Source organism: Rhodamnia argentea, chromosome 4 (assembly GCF_020921035.1).
Source record: "Rhodamnia argentea isolate NSW1041297 chromosome 4, ASM2092103v1, whole genome shotgun sequence".
Lineage (NCBI taxonomy): Eukaryota > Viridiplantae > Streptophyta > Magnoliopsida > Myrtales > Myrtaceae > Rhodamnia > Rhodamnia argentea.
The window spans coordinates 22,902,418-22,916,430 of record NC_063153.1 but is presented as its reverse complement, the minus strand read 5'-3'; the positions used below and the strand labels follow the sequence as shown (position 1 = coordinate 22,916,430).

The window sequence follows — 14,013 nt, the reverse complement described above, 5'->3', positions numbered from 1 at the left end:
ATTAGGCCTCCCAATACTAGGTCCGCATGACTCGTCGCACTTCCCGATGGTTACAATACCTTCTTTTTATTTTTATTGTGTCTTGATAAATTGTCATAGGATTCTTCACGACACTAACAAAAAGGTATGCCTGAAATGGCAAGTGATAGTAGAATATAAGTCCTAGGTGAACTGCACAAACCCAAGCTACATATCTTTGAGCTTATGAGGGACAGGGTGGGCTTCCATCTGAAAAAAAAAAGCAACAAATTCCTTACGGAAGAATCCCAAAAAAAGGTGGGTTTTGGCCATGTTGTCATATTCCCCATTGCACTACTTAAGTTCCTCCTGCAACTTCTTTATGGGACCAAATCACCAAACCCAAAAGCCTGTTTATTGCAACAAATTTTATTGCTAATTCCCCCCAAAAAATCTTCCATGGGATTGAAAGAATTTGAATATCACCTTTCCAGGTTGAGCAGGACATGTCATTACCCCTTTTTAAAGAGGGCACATCTCCTTTCTCTTTGTATTATCCTCTCAACCATGGCCTGGAGGAGCAAAAATGCTTTCTTTAGGGCATCTGCATATATATATCCATCTGTGTTTTTGATTCTCTACCAGCTAGCAAGTGAAAGGAGCTGAAGTTGAATTTATGCTGTTATTTTCACCTTCTTGCTTGTTTTGTGGTCATCATGTGTGCAGCAGGAAGAAACAACACCAATCAACTTTTAATGGAACGTTCAAATATCTAGATTCAATTCATTAGTCAGCAGAATGTACAGCAGTATTTTCGAAGTCACTCCACTTTGGTGAATTAACAGCTGGGTTTATCTAGTATCATCTATCTGATAATTTGAGCTATTGAGTTGAAAATTCTCCAACTTGCCAAAGGTGGGAGGCTAAGCTCGTACAACGGATCGGCAATACGACGCTATATCCCATTGTAACAGACATATACAAAACACAACTACGGTCCTGGACTGACAATGTTTCTGCAATCTTTCGAACGATACTGGTTTTCGGTTTATAAGAAAGAATGTACCTAGTATAGCTTTCCAAGGAGGCCGGAGAAAATGGTCATTTTAACAGATAAAGCTTATTCTTGTTCCCTTCTTTATTCCCTATGAAACTAGGATGAAGCCGCCTCCTTTTCCCGTTGTTTATTTTGATCTTTATTTCATGCACGTCCCCGGAAGCAAATGAAGATTGTGCATATAGCTTTCTCTCTCTGTCTCTATTACACAGGAACACAGAGACACGAGCTATATCTCTAGTCTTTTGTGCTCGCATAAAGAGCTGGAATATGGAATAAAACAAAGGAGCAACGTCCGTGATGTCTGCAAGAGAACCGAAAAGATAGCGTGGCCCGAGATGAGAGCTCCGTCTCTATTCCAAGGTTCCATTACTACCCGATCCGAGTATATTACAGACGGGGCAAAACATTTTCTTCGCGAGTGAGATAAGAACTCAAACCAGTGATTGTTGATCCAAAAGATGAGTGTTCAGTTGCAAGTGGATCAAAATGGTCGTCAGCACCTGATTATGTCAGTACCATCCGGCAGAATCTGATCGGATTCTGTTTAAGAATTTGATTTCGATGAGGATTAGAAAGATAGTCCCGTTAACCATGACTGATGACGTGTTAATCAAAGCACTGCTCCAGAGATCATTTTGTGAATCATGATTACTACGCCAAAGGCAAACTCCATCACTTACTATACCATGCATGATTGGCTTTGAATGATGATTACTGCCATGCATGATTCTAACTACGAAAGGTGGTAAAACATTCGAGTAAACGATCAAAAGAAAAGCTTCACCATCATTGAACTTCACATCTTGACTTGATTTTATGCATAATAATTTTGCGTTTTACTCCGCCTATCGAAATGATATTAGCAAAGCAAGATGTGACATCTGTTCCATCCTTAGACTATCGTGCATCTTACATGATGAAGAAAGAACTTATCTTTATTATTAGCCGCATGTCCTACATAAAATCATTCATCCGAAACTTGTTTATAGTAGTAATTTGAACTTAACTTGCAATAAATTGAAGTTCTTTAAATAAAGATTCCAGATTTTGAGCACATGTATAAACTTTCTCTCTTCTGCACTTTGCTGCATGGCTTGCATTCTTAGAAACTTCTCTCTTCTGCATTGTTTTCAAGTTGGTACTCTTTACGAATTTATGTTGCATTGAGACTTGGTTAGAAATACATGATTGGCTCAATAAACCAAACAAGTAAGCTGTTTCGCATACACATAATTTGCAAACCAACAATAATGGACGCAAAAGGACCGACTTATCCCGACTTTTGATATCGCAAAAGTGACTAACTAAAAAATCAAACGAGGCCACCCAATAGTATAAGGATCTATCCATGCACATTTGCAATCCCTCAAAGGGAAAGGAGAATGTCGAATCACTATCCACAACATTTAATCAAGAAAACGAATAGTCGCAACATAATCGATGGGGTTGTCCTCCTATTTGTACAAATTATCTGGGTATATTCTTTTGCTTCTAAGTAAAGGGTAACCAAGAACAAAGAAAGAGATTACACAACCTTCTTGAGAGCGGAGGGGGAAAAAAATAAAATAATGAGAGAATATAGCCACACAAGATGATATGGTAATCATCGGCGCTGATTTTCATGCAGGGTGTAATTTTTTTTTTTTTTTTGGCTTTATCGGGTCTTTGGCTTCTCCTTCGAAAATGTCAGTAGAGCAGCTTTTTCTTGGGGGGCTTCTTTCATTTTCTTTGGGTTTTTCTCTCTCTATCTCTCCTTTCTTTTTCTTTTTCCTTCTTTTTCCCTCTCATTCTCCTTTGTTTTTCCCCCACACCTTGCTTTCCAACATGGACAGTTAAACAGTTAGTTCTGGTTTTTTTTTTAGAGAGAGAGAGAGAAAAAACCTTAACAACCAAAAAAAAAAAAAACAAAGGAAGAAGGACAAAGTGGAAAGACAAAGTACATACTGTGTAGATGTCCTTTGGTCTCTCCGTCCTCTCTCTCTCTCTAAGCTTGAAAAGAACTGGTTGGAGGAGGGGCTTCAAGTACTCATGATACTGCTGATAATGATGATGTCCCTGAGCATTTTGTTCGAAACCCTTTTCTTTTTCTTTTTTCCTTCTTCTTCTTCTCTCTCTCTGTATAATTCTTCACACCTACCCATGATGATCCGGATTGTCAGGGTCCGGCCAGAATGGGGAGTACTTCATCAACCACTCGGGTTCTTGTGGGTTCGTGATGGATGACTCCTGCAAGAGGTGGGGAAAAACCAAAAGGCGTAAAGAGATAGAAAAGAAAGAAAGTTAAAGACGAGAGAAAACTCCAGGAGCATGTGGAGAAGAAAAGGATTAGAAAAAGGAAGAGGGGGCTCTGGGTTTGAGGTTAGGGTTTGTACGACCAACTTTTTCGCATGAAAACAATGGAGGAAGAAGCAGAGCTCTGTTTGTCTGTTGTTAAGGAGGACATAAAAGCATAATTATTACTGGGGAAAAGAAGGCTGTCTAATCCTATCATCACTCCCTCTGATCACCTGCAAATTATTGCCCTCGCAAACCTCATTGGGAAAAGCTTTATTAGTTCTCTCCAAAAAATTTTAGGGCTCCTCAGTTTGATTTTAATATAACGGAAAGCACTCAATTTTTTTCTTTAAATAAGGAAATATTGGTATCTAACATTACATAATAACAGACCCTCATGGTTTTATTTTTCTGGTTAATCTAGCCATCAAGGCAAGCTAATAACGTTTCACCAAAGGGGAACTTCAAAGAGAGATAGACTGACATAGAGAACAAACTCATGACAACCAAAAAGTTTTTTTAAGAATTTCCTCAATCAAATTGTTTTCCGTCACCAGACAATGCGCGTGTCGAGTTGTCTTAATTATCGACTAAAGATATTATACAGCCAATACTTTTTATTGAGAACTTTCATTTTACCCACCATCAGTAAAAAATCAGGATTTATAGATCCTGCTTAAAGATGCCGATACGTGTGCAGTTAGAATTTATATGCATGAAGCCTTTATTAAGTTTATAGATTGCAAGTGTCCGTCATTTTACCTAAAGTTGCCTTCGAGGCTTATTTATTTACATAGACGGTTGGACAAAATAAAAACTCTTTGAATTAAGCACTAAATGCACAACCTTCCCGAACTTTAATGTACGTCCCTTAATGTAAATTCTTTTCCTAAGACAGATGCTGTCCAAAGCCTCGTATACCCTCGTCGAAATATGCTTACTGAGAAAAAGGGAGGAAAGGGAAAAAGAAGGGAAAGAAAATAAAGAAAGGGGATTCTGGGGGGCTCTCACTCCCTCTTTAAGGTTATTAAACAATTGTTATGACAAGAACAAGGGTTTTTATTTTCCTTCTTTTTGCTCTCTTTTAGTTACTTGCATGCATAGCATAGTGACACCTCAAGGCTCATGAAGTTCAGAGTCAAAAAAGCACGTCGTGTTCATAACTCACTTCTTTTATATCTGTCGACGATGAAGTGCATCCCATTATGAGCTCCTCCAGACCAGATGCGGACCTCCCTCCCATCTTATGATGTTGTTCTTGCTGCTGATGTTGCTGTTGCTGTTGCTGTGTGTATTTTCATTTCATTTGGTCAAAAGAAAACGAAAAAAAAGGAGAAAATTTCGCATCTGAGTCATGATAATGTCTTCAACAGGAAGAAGATGGAGTGGAGAAAATGACAGCAATTGCCCCCAGTTTAGCTGACATTTTGAAATAGCCCAACTCACATGAGTGCAGTCGGCGTTGCAATATAGTATATGACACTAGACTGAGCATGCAACAGCAGTAAGCTAAATGAATATATAATTGTCTGCTGTGTGTGTGTGTGTGTGTGTGAGTGTGGGTGAGAGAGATCAGCTAATGCAACTCAAAAGAAGAATGAAATTCTTGATCATGGGCAACTGCAAATTCAGCAGCTAACTATGTTAAATCGAAAAGTTCCGGCATTTGACACGAGTTAACGCTTCTCGCATGCGATTATATAGATGAAACAAGAAAGGGAAGCGGGGCGCTTTAAGTAAACTATGTATGCACCTGGAATTCATTCTGGAGCATCATCCTTGAGACGTGGAATGAGTCGTCATCGAGAATGTTGATGGCAGCTGCCGTCTGGTGGAGAGGAGCGGGCGGGGCAATGATGGCGGAGATCGGGTGCGAGGGCCGGCTGATATGGAACGCGGTAGTGGCGATCGGGTGGTGGACATGGTGCTGATGATGGAGCTGATGATCATGGGGAGCCACAGGATGGTGCAACCTCTGGTACTGATGGTGATCTCTCATGTCCTCGCAGGTGCCGGGCGCCGGGGCTTCCCTTGCAGTCGAAGCTTCTCCAATTCCCACCTATATGCAGAAGTCATTAACCAAACTCAAACCATCTAATTGTGAACACAGTTTTTTAGCTAACTAGTCGTTTTTCAATCTCTCCTTATTCCCTTTAGTTTTTTTCCACCTTTTATTATGTTGCTTTATTCTTTCCTTAAGTTGCTTTATTTCACTCTCTGTGGTGATGTAAACCTTGCGCTTGTCCAAGCAAGAGTTTAGTGAGCTGATGGCGATTATTTTCCGAGCTGCATTTTATACGCAAAACAGAAGAAAAAGGCGGCCGTAAAATCATGTAGATGAGAAGCCCTTTTCGTTCAATTTGAGCAACCCTTTTCAGTCTCAAGATCCAAAAAAATTTCCTAGTTTAGTCATTTATCTAGACAATGGGATATCCAAGAAAGTTACCAAGAAAATTTAATTTCATGCAACCAAGTTGGTCATGTGCATACATGCGCGAAAATGAGTCATTTTCTATTAGTTTCATAAGAGAAATTTCGAGATCAACTTATATGATTTCAATTTAAAAAGTTATATTTGGTAACAGATGAGGATATTTCTTCTTTCCTAGCTAAAATTTTCCAAAAGTATAACAACTTGCTCCATGGAAGGTTGAAGGGTATAGATTCCTTTTTAGCTATATCACTCGTTCAAGGAAAGCAATGTCTATAAAAATCCCAGAAGCGAAATTGGATATATTCATTGTTGGTTCATATTGTTTTGACTTGTTTGAAGAAAATGTACATGGAAATTGAAGAATGTACCTCATCGAAGCCTTTTCTAAATGGGACGAACCCGTAATGTTCGGGTTTCAACTGTTGAATGTCGGCAGTGGCAGCACCGTAACTTGAAATAGCTGCGGTAACTGCAGTGATGACTCCGCTTCCAGAGATCTCGTCCGTCCGAGAAATCGCCTCCTTCGAAGTAGAAGAGCTTCCACTTCCGCCGCCGCCGCCACCTCTTCTGCTACTATTGTTCAGGTCGCCGCTTCCTTCGGCGGCATAAGCAGAAGTGCTGGTGGCAGGACCGCTCCTCTCAGACCAGTTGCACTGCCTCGGCTGCGTCTGGTAGAATATCTTGGACACCACGAGCTCCCCTTCCTTCTCTTCCTCGTGCTGGCCAAGATGGTACTGGTGCATGACCCAATTAGTCTTCTCGGGCTTCCGGTTCTTGCCGAAGTTGGTGTACAGCACCAGGATCTTCTTGCAACCCTTCTGCTTGCCATTCACCATGACGGGCCTGGTCTTGCCGGTCTTGTGCCACCGCGTCTCGCCTCCCTGGAGGTCACACTCGGTCTGGATCTTCCGCCGCTTCCGCGTCCCAGTTGTGTAAGCCTTGGACGGCCTGTGGAAGAAGTGCCTGCTCAACCCATCTCTTGTCACTCCTAGGAAAGAGAAGAATTCAGACAAAAGAACACACAAGAGAAGAGACACACACCACCGCCGCCACCGCCACCGCCATTGTGTGCCCAAGAAGTCAAAGTTAGGTTGACTTAGGTATAACCAACAATATATACATGTGCAAGAAAAATTTACAAAGTCATAACAAACATGAAGAAGAATGAGGAGGAGAAGGAGGAGGAGGAAGAAGTCGCAAGCTATCTAGGCAATGTAGACATAGATAAATACCCAATATCCTCCACATATAGTCATGTGAAATTTCTTTTTTTTTTTTTCGATATAAACAGTATACCATGTATAGTAAATTTGGACATCTAGAGAGAGAAAGAGATTTCTTAAGAGGGTAGAGAGAGAAAGATAAAGGAGACCTGGAAGTTTCTCAGGATGGGTGTAACAAATCCCATCCTCGCCTTCGATGGTAGGAATGAACTCGTCGATGAGAGGGTGAGATTTCATGTCCTTGGCTTCCACTTTGGCCTCGAGGTGTTCTATCAGTTCTTGGTCTGTCGGGTCAAATTTGACTCCTGCTGGTAGACCTAACCAATCCTGGAAAGAAAACGATAACACCCCCTCAACCTATTTCTCCTCCCCCACAAATTCAAGTTAAATCAACACAAAAATTCAGCCAAAAAAAAAAAACCAAGAAGAAAAAATCAGCATTCAAAAAGCAGCAGAAATGAAAACATGTTGAGTGACTTGATGGGTTTTTTTTGTTTTTTTTCCTTTTTTCCACTGGAGTTCATCACTTCGCTCCATCAAACACTCAGTGATTTCATTACCGTCGCCCCCAGAATGACAATTTACCAGTAGTCTTCATAAGGAAAACGCCGTCGAAACTCTTGTTATCATCTTCTTTGTTTCGCATTTGCCTTGCCCCGAGAAGAGATACAGATAAAGAAGGGGGCAAAAAGAATGTTACCGGCTTTCCGTCGAGCTTGTGTCCGCAACCGGGGCACTGTTTGGATCCGCAAATCTGATGCTCTTCGAGCTTCGCATCGATAAGATCAGAGCTGCTGATCGAACCCAAGTTACTGCTACTACTGTTATTCATCCTCTACTTCTTTCCTCTTCTTCTTTCGGTTTGGCTCCTTTTTACGTAACTGCAGATACTATCTCTTCTCTTCCATCTCTCTCTCCCCTCTCCACATATCTGCTTTCAAACATCCATATCACTCCCTCAAGCTCTCAAAAAATCCCTCACCATCAAGAATAATCAGGTCCCTGCTCGAAAAATCGTTGCTTTATTCAAAAGAAGGTGAACAGAAGCTAAGTAAGATCGACGGCAGCACTTCTAGAGATGAATAGACCAAATATAGACCAAGAAAGCTATGAATAAGATGATCATCACACAAAAGATCAGTCTTTTTCAAGAACCGCAGAGGAGAAAAGACAAACTGGGCAACTGCATAAAACCCTGCGAGTTTCTCTGGCAAAGGAAGTGAACAAAATCAAATAAGGCGCAAGTATTACATGTGCCAAAGCATGAAAAATGGTCTCTAGAGAGAGAGAGAGAGAGAGAGAGAGAGAGAGAGAGAGAGAGAGAGAGAAAACTGTCGCAGCTTATTTGAGCTAGAAAACCTGCTTTAACCATGGAAAGAGAACCAGAATTCGCTCTCAACTTTAACCGAAGCCAGTTAGAGAGAGAGAAAGAGAGACGGAGAGAGGGAGAGAGGGGGAGAGGGGGAGAAAGGAAAAGCAATGCTCCAGAACCTATACGTATCACCTTTAAAAGCCCTTTGCTAATTTAAGCAGAGCATGGAGGCGGTTTATGCGTGCAAGAGAGAGAGAGAGAGAGAGAGAGATGAAATCACAGTTCTTTTTTTTTCTTTTTAATTGTTTGTTCTAAAGCCTAAGGCCTCCTTATTGCACACCTTTGTTCCAAGCTAACCTTGACTGCCAAAGCAAAAGGCAGGAAACAGACCTTCAAAAGCACAGTAACACATAAATTTTTCCCCTTTTGTTTCCCCCCCCTCTCTCCATTTCACTGTTCAGACATATACTGTAAGATAGTTTTTTTAGGGGAGTAAACCTAGTTACAGAAGGAAAATGGGGAAAATCTGATCCATTCCAGCAAAACCACTCTCTAACTTTTCTTGCACTGCATGAAGTTGTACTCAACATCTGTATGTATGAGGGTTCTTGACACTTTGCAGAAACAAAGCAAAACAACAGAAAGTACTTTGCCAGCAGGAAAAATTTTCAAGCCTGGTCTGTTTGAAGATCACAGGAGAGTTTAATCCCACAGGTAGAATTTTTTTTTAAAAAAAAACAGATCTTTATAGGAATGAAAAAGAAAAGATTGGTTTTTTAATGAAAATATTTTGTAGGGGGTGAAAAATAAATGGAAAAGAGATGATAGGAGGAGCTCACATGGGTTTTGAGCTGGAGTGCCGATCATGATTCTTTTGCCATGAATGTTTCAGAGAGAGAGGAGAGAGAGAGAGAGAGAATTACAAGGTTGCTTCATATGCAAGGCAAATGAGCAGTCTACTTGATGGACCACCACCACCTCTCTCTTCACCTTCTTAATACTTCATTATAAAAAGCATAATATATAATTAGAAAAACATCAAATTAGAGACTTCTACACCAAGCACCCGTTGATTCAGATTCTAAAATGTCATCTAAGCTCCCACGTGAAAAAAGAAAAATTACCCGATTTCTTTCCAACCACGTACTGTCCGTCGACTTCTCTTCGGGATTTTTATTAATGAATTCTGAGAAGTAAACACGAATTAACACAAATTCAAAGCAAAATCTTACATGCTTCAAAAAAAAAAAAAATTCATTTATTTCCTCTTAACCCTTCCAGTGAGCCTTCTTCTCTCTTTAGGGTTTTTGCCTGGATGTTCATTTTCATTCTTGGGATATCTTCGAGTGTTGCCCTTTCGTACATAATTGAAGATATGAGCACCAAAAAGGCCAAAAAAAAAATGAAAAAGTAAAGGCGTGGACCGGAGGGGCCCCACTAACATATAAAGTGGGACCCACCTGGGAAATCTTGTGTGCTCTTGATGTGTGGCAGAATGGGATGATGGTTTGGGGGTCACGTTTTTTCCTCCCCCATCTTTGCTTTAGGGCGGTCAAGAGTGGGAATGATGGAGGGACCAGATAGTGCCTTTGCATTCCCACACAACAGATCAATGGCCATGATGCTGCCTTACCTTGTCTGAGATCCAAACATTTATTATTTTTATTTAAAGGGGTCGAGGTCTTTTTTTTTTTTTTTTATACTAATTATGAGTTTAATTACTCGGTTTATTCTTGTCTTTAGCGATCATAATTGGTTATTACATCTGGTAAGTTTATGGGATAGTTGACTTGACTGCGGTGAGAGGCATCTCCTGCAGATGAAGAGTGCCTCTTGGTCCTGGATGGTTAAACTGAGTTAGTGTTTGATTCAAGTACATATAAGTGTTTCATCTAGTGATGATCTTAATCATTTGCACCATAACATACTTCGGCCACGATTTAAAATCTTTTGTCTAGGTTTCCATCCGAAGCTCAATCGGCTCGGGCCGAATCGGAGATTACGCTGTCGATCCTTGTGCATTTTTGGAATGTAATCAAGTCGGTTCCTGTTGCAGTATATTTCGTGTGATCACGCCGATCGCGCGTACTTCTTTTTTTATGCCGGTACTTTAGAGGCTTCCGTTGCGCATTTCCATGCGAAACTGAACGGAAATGTCGGGGTCGGCCTTCTGAACTTCTTCGCGTGCAAGTTTCTACGATCAACGTTTAACCACTTTTTCTTCGAAAATGTGCTTACTTGAAGAGCTTTTGTTCTACATATCAAAGATGGCAGATGTTTGACCAGCATTTCTATGTAAATGCAATGGAGTTATGGGAATTTTTTTTTTTTTTAATTTTTGGCCAGAGAATAGTACAACGATTAGCATTAACAAAAAGGGGCATGTGATCAGCATCAAATGAACCAAAAATCAACGAGGATCCCTCCTAATTATTGTGACAAACTGCTAATTCAGTTGGGTGAGCGCAAGAAATAAAGAGGATCTGATTAGAATATTTGAGAATGTGAGCAAATAGTTTCCCGGCATATGAGAAAACACGATGATGTTGATGTCTTCAACAAATGATTGCCCTTTCCAATGAGAATACGACCATAGATCCTTTTTCCAAGAGAAAGGATTGCAATTGGATGACCACTTACACCTGGGGGACAACTTAACACTGTTGGATTTCGGCTTTACGACGATGTTTTCCTCCATTCCTAATCGGAAGAAACTTCCTCGGTGGCTGACAAATATGGACATCACCCGCAATCCGCCATTTATATTTTTAGTTAGGTGCATGTATTTGTGATGTCCTCCAATCAGGGACGAAGAAAAACATAGCTCCGGCTTAGTGTTTCTCAACTTCTTCTACCTCAAATTTTGTGATACTAAGGCCCTGTTTGATTCAGCATTTGGCCATGTGACTTTGAGAAAATGCAAATACTTTTGGGCTAAAGGACTTTTTCAAAATGCAGGTAGTGTTTGGTAAAGTGTATTTTAAAAACACATTTGGAACCAATTTTGATGTAAATGTTGTTTGGTAAAAAATAAATTTTGTAAAATATTTTTTTCTTTTTGAAAAAAAGACGGTGGGGCAAGCCGGCGGCGACCTGCTATAGCGGGCGGCGACCTACAACCGATGGCGGCAGCAACGACGGCCGGCGGCGGAGGCGACCGGCGGCGGCAATCGATGGGCGATGGCGGTGGGCGGCGGCAGCAAGGGAAGGTGACAAAATTAAAATAATAAAAAAAATTAGTTGCATTTCGTAAAAATTCTTTAGCGCAAAATACCTCTAGAGGTACTTTGCACTAAAAGACTTTGGAGAGCATTTGAGATGCAATTGCATCTCCCCAAAGTGAGCCAAAAAATGAACCAAACGCCATTTGTATTTGGCTAAGAAACTTTAGAGCCCCAATGCTCATTTTCAATGCTAAACCAAACAGGGCCTAATACTTTATACTCTATCTTTTCAAATTCCTACACTTTGCAGTTTGCACCCTCTTTTTTTTTTTTTCTTCTTCTTTTTGTTCATCATAATCCTAGTGTAAAGTCTAGATTTTTCTAAAGCTTGATGTGCCAAGTAAATATGATGCGCTAAATATTAAGGATATAAAGTGTGGGATAGAGAAAGTTAGGGATTAGTTACTTTGACCCCCTAAAGCAAAGCTAGCCATGAAATTTATTTCACAGTATAAGAATATCATTTTGCGCTCATTGTATCTATAAGTAGAAACCCTTTTTTTTCCTTGTGGGCATAGTTACAGAGAGAAAGGACAAAGACCTAAGTCGAGAAACTCAGATTTCTTGATGTGAAACTCTTTGCCATTTTGGACCATCATATCATTTATCTCAAGATTTAAGGGTTTAGACAAAACAGGGTCATCTAGAACAATCGTTATGCTTAGCCGAGATATGGTCGATTCGGGGATTCTCCCATTAGATTAGCCGATTGTCAATTGACACCGGATATTCCTAAATAATATAGTAAGAATATAGTTATACTTCGCTTGTTTCATGAAAAATGAATGATTTAATAAACATTTTGCTAAATAGATAGCCTGTATCATTTAAAATAGTTAGTCGCTTGATTTTTTTTTTTTTTTGTTATTGATAACAATTTATGTCTAAATATTTTCATGGACGATGAATAAAGAGAAACAAACGATCATTTTGAGAAAAATATTTTTCAAATCAATCACCGCGAAACAAACGCATCCTTAGGAATAAGAAATAATATCATGCTGAGAGCATTTTTTTTGGGGGGGGGCGGGGGGGGAGGTGTGTGGTCATGCTGAGAGGTTATTTGGTACAGTTTTACGCAGCAATTCACTCGTGGAAAGGATGCTACGACTTCTCCGCAACTAAAGCAACTTGCGATTTCGCATAGTTGACATTCAAGAAATTGCATGAAATTGACAATTAGTCTTTAAGCATCTACTGCGAGTTAATGTGCGTCGTCCTTTCCCTTTGGAAAGACTATCAAATGTAGTTATAATCGACACAATAGGACTTAATTATAGTTTTGAAATGATATATCTTACTTAAATTCATTTATAATATTTTATGCGATTTCATTTTTTCAATCTGTTTATCATGATGAAAATATGATTCTTTCAACAACAAATTAAAATATATTCAGTATGAGATCCGATTTTTTGGTAATGGATTGAATCGGTTATCTAAGTAAATCAATCTAAATCGAAACATAAAATGTAGTGACGCAATAACACACACACATATATAACCATTTCATTAGAAATTTCATTCACTTTATTTACAAAGTACATTAACATTAACAACAACAAAAAATATTTTTTTGTTTTCATTCATGAATCGTCATACTTTTAAACATTTGAAATGGTTATTTTCCTTGTAAGTGTATTTAAGTAAAACTTAAGAAAATCGATGTAGAAATATAGTTCGAATAAAACTACACTCGCTAAAAAATTTACTACTATCGGTAAGATGTTTAAAAAAAAAACGACTCTCGCAATTATTATTCAATCGTTATTAGAAAAATTCTTAACATAGTCTATTTCTTCTTATTCTGAAATTCAGGTACATGTGGAAATTGGTGGTTTTTTTTTTTTTTTTGTGTCAAATTTAAAATTGGTGGTTGAGGACAACGACACAAAAGCATGTCTCCCCTTGTTTGGTGCAGCCGAAAAGATCATCGGACAATCCATACATCAGTTTGTAACATCAACCAATAAAGTTCGACAAAATATTTTTCTAATATTGTGAAATTCAATTTAGTTTTCACATTGATCATCTTCATTTGCATATACAATAGACAACACACATATGGCATTAACGTAATAAACTTTAGGCAGTCAAAAGAACCACCAAAACAAAAGAAGAAAGGTAACCTTTAATACAAGCCAAATTTCTCAACCGTAGCACATGAAAGCTGCTGTTGAGGCTCTATTTGTTTCTCGAAGAAGGAACAATTTGAAAAATATTTTCAAAAAATAATTATTTATATTGCTTAAAATAATTAATGAAGAAAAAATATTTTCATTATTGAGTGTAATCTATATTTAAATATTTTCGTAAACAATGAAAATCTTTTTCATTTGTTTATTTTTGTAAGTTATATAAGACATCATTTTTAGGGAATTTTTTTTTAAATCATTCATTTTCCGTTAAATAAACAGATCGGCCAACATTTGTCTAGCTCGGTAATCAACCCATTTGATGTTAAAAAAGGATCTTTTGCAGGAAGGTTGGCTAGAGATTTCTTGTAAAAACAATAGCCCCGCTCATTC

General features: G+C 39.0%; 1 protein-coding gene across 3 annotated transcripts; it reads right to left on the bottom strand.

The window, feature by feature from the left end:
* Positions 1-2,884: 2,884 nt before the first annotated feature.
* LOC115740728 (NAC domain-containing protein 75) lies at positions 2,885-8,444 on the bottom strand. 3 transcript variants are annotated; one of them, XM_048277678.1, is made up of 6 exons: positions 7,650-8,444; positions 7,099-7,276; positions 6,095-6,714; positions 5,046-5,351; positions 4,461-4,589; positions 2,885-3,244 (listed from the first exon to the last, which is right to left on the bottom strand). In XM_048277678.1, exons 1-6 carry the CDS (start codon positions 7,779-7,781, stop codon positions 3,152-3,154), a joined length of 1,458 nt encoding a protein of 485 aa, XP_048133635.1. In that variant the 5' UTR covers positions 7,782-8,444; the 3' UTR covers positions 2,885-3,151. The 3 variants fall into 3 exon arrangements, with proteins under 3 accessions (XP_048133635.1, XP_030530168.2, XP_030530169.2); XM_030674308.2 differs by having other exon boundaries at positions 4,461-4,577; XM_030674309.2 differs by having other exon boundaries at positions 4,461-4,571.
* Positions 8,445-14,013: the final 5,569 nt, after the last annotated feature.

Excerpts from the sequence above, each read along its gene's own strand:
- LOC115740728 (XM_048277678.1), bottom strand. The coding sequence starts at position 7,781 with ATGAATAACAGTAGTAGCAGTAACTTGGGTTCGATCAGCAGCTCTGAT. Across the intron at positions 6,715-7,098 it reads CCATCCTGAGAAACTTCCAG|GAGTGACAAGAGATGGGTTG; the intron begins GTCTCCTTTATC and ends TCTCTTTCCTAG. Across the intron at positions 4,590-5,045 it reads TGCTCCAGAATGAATTCCAG|AAATACACACAGCAACAGCA; the intron begins GTGCATACATAG and ends CAAATGAAATGA.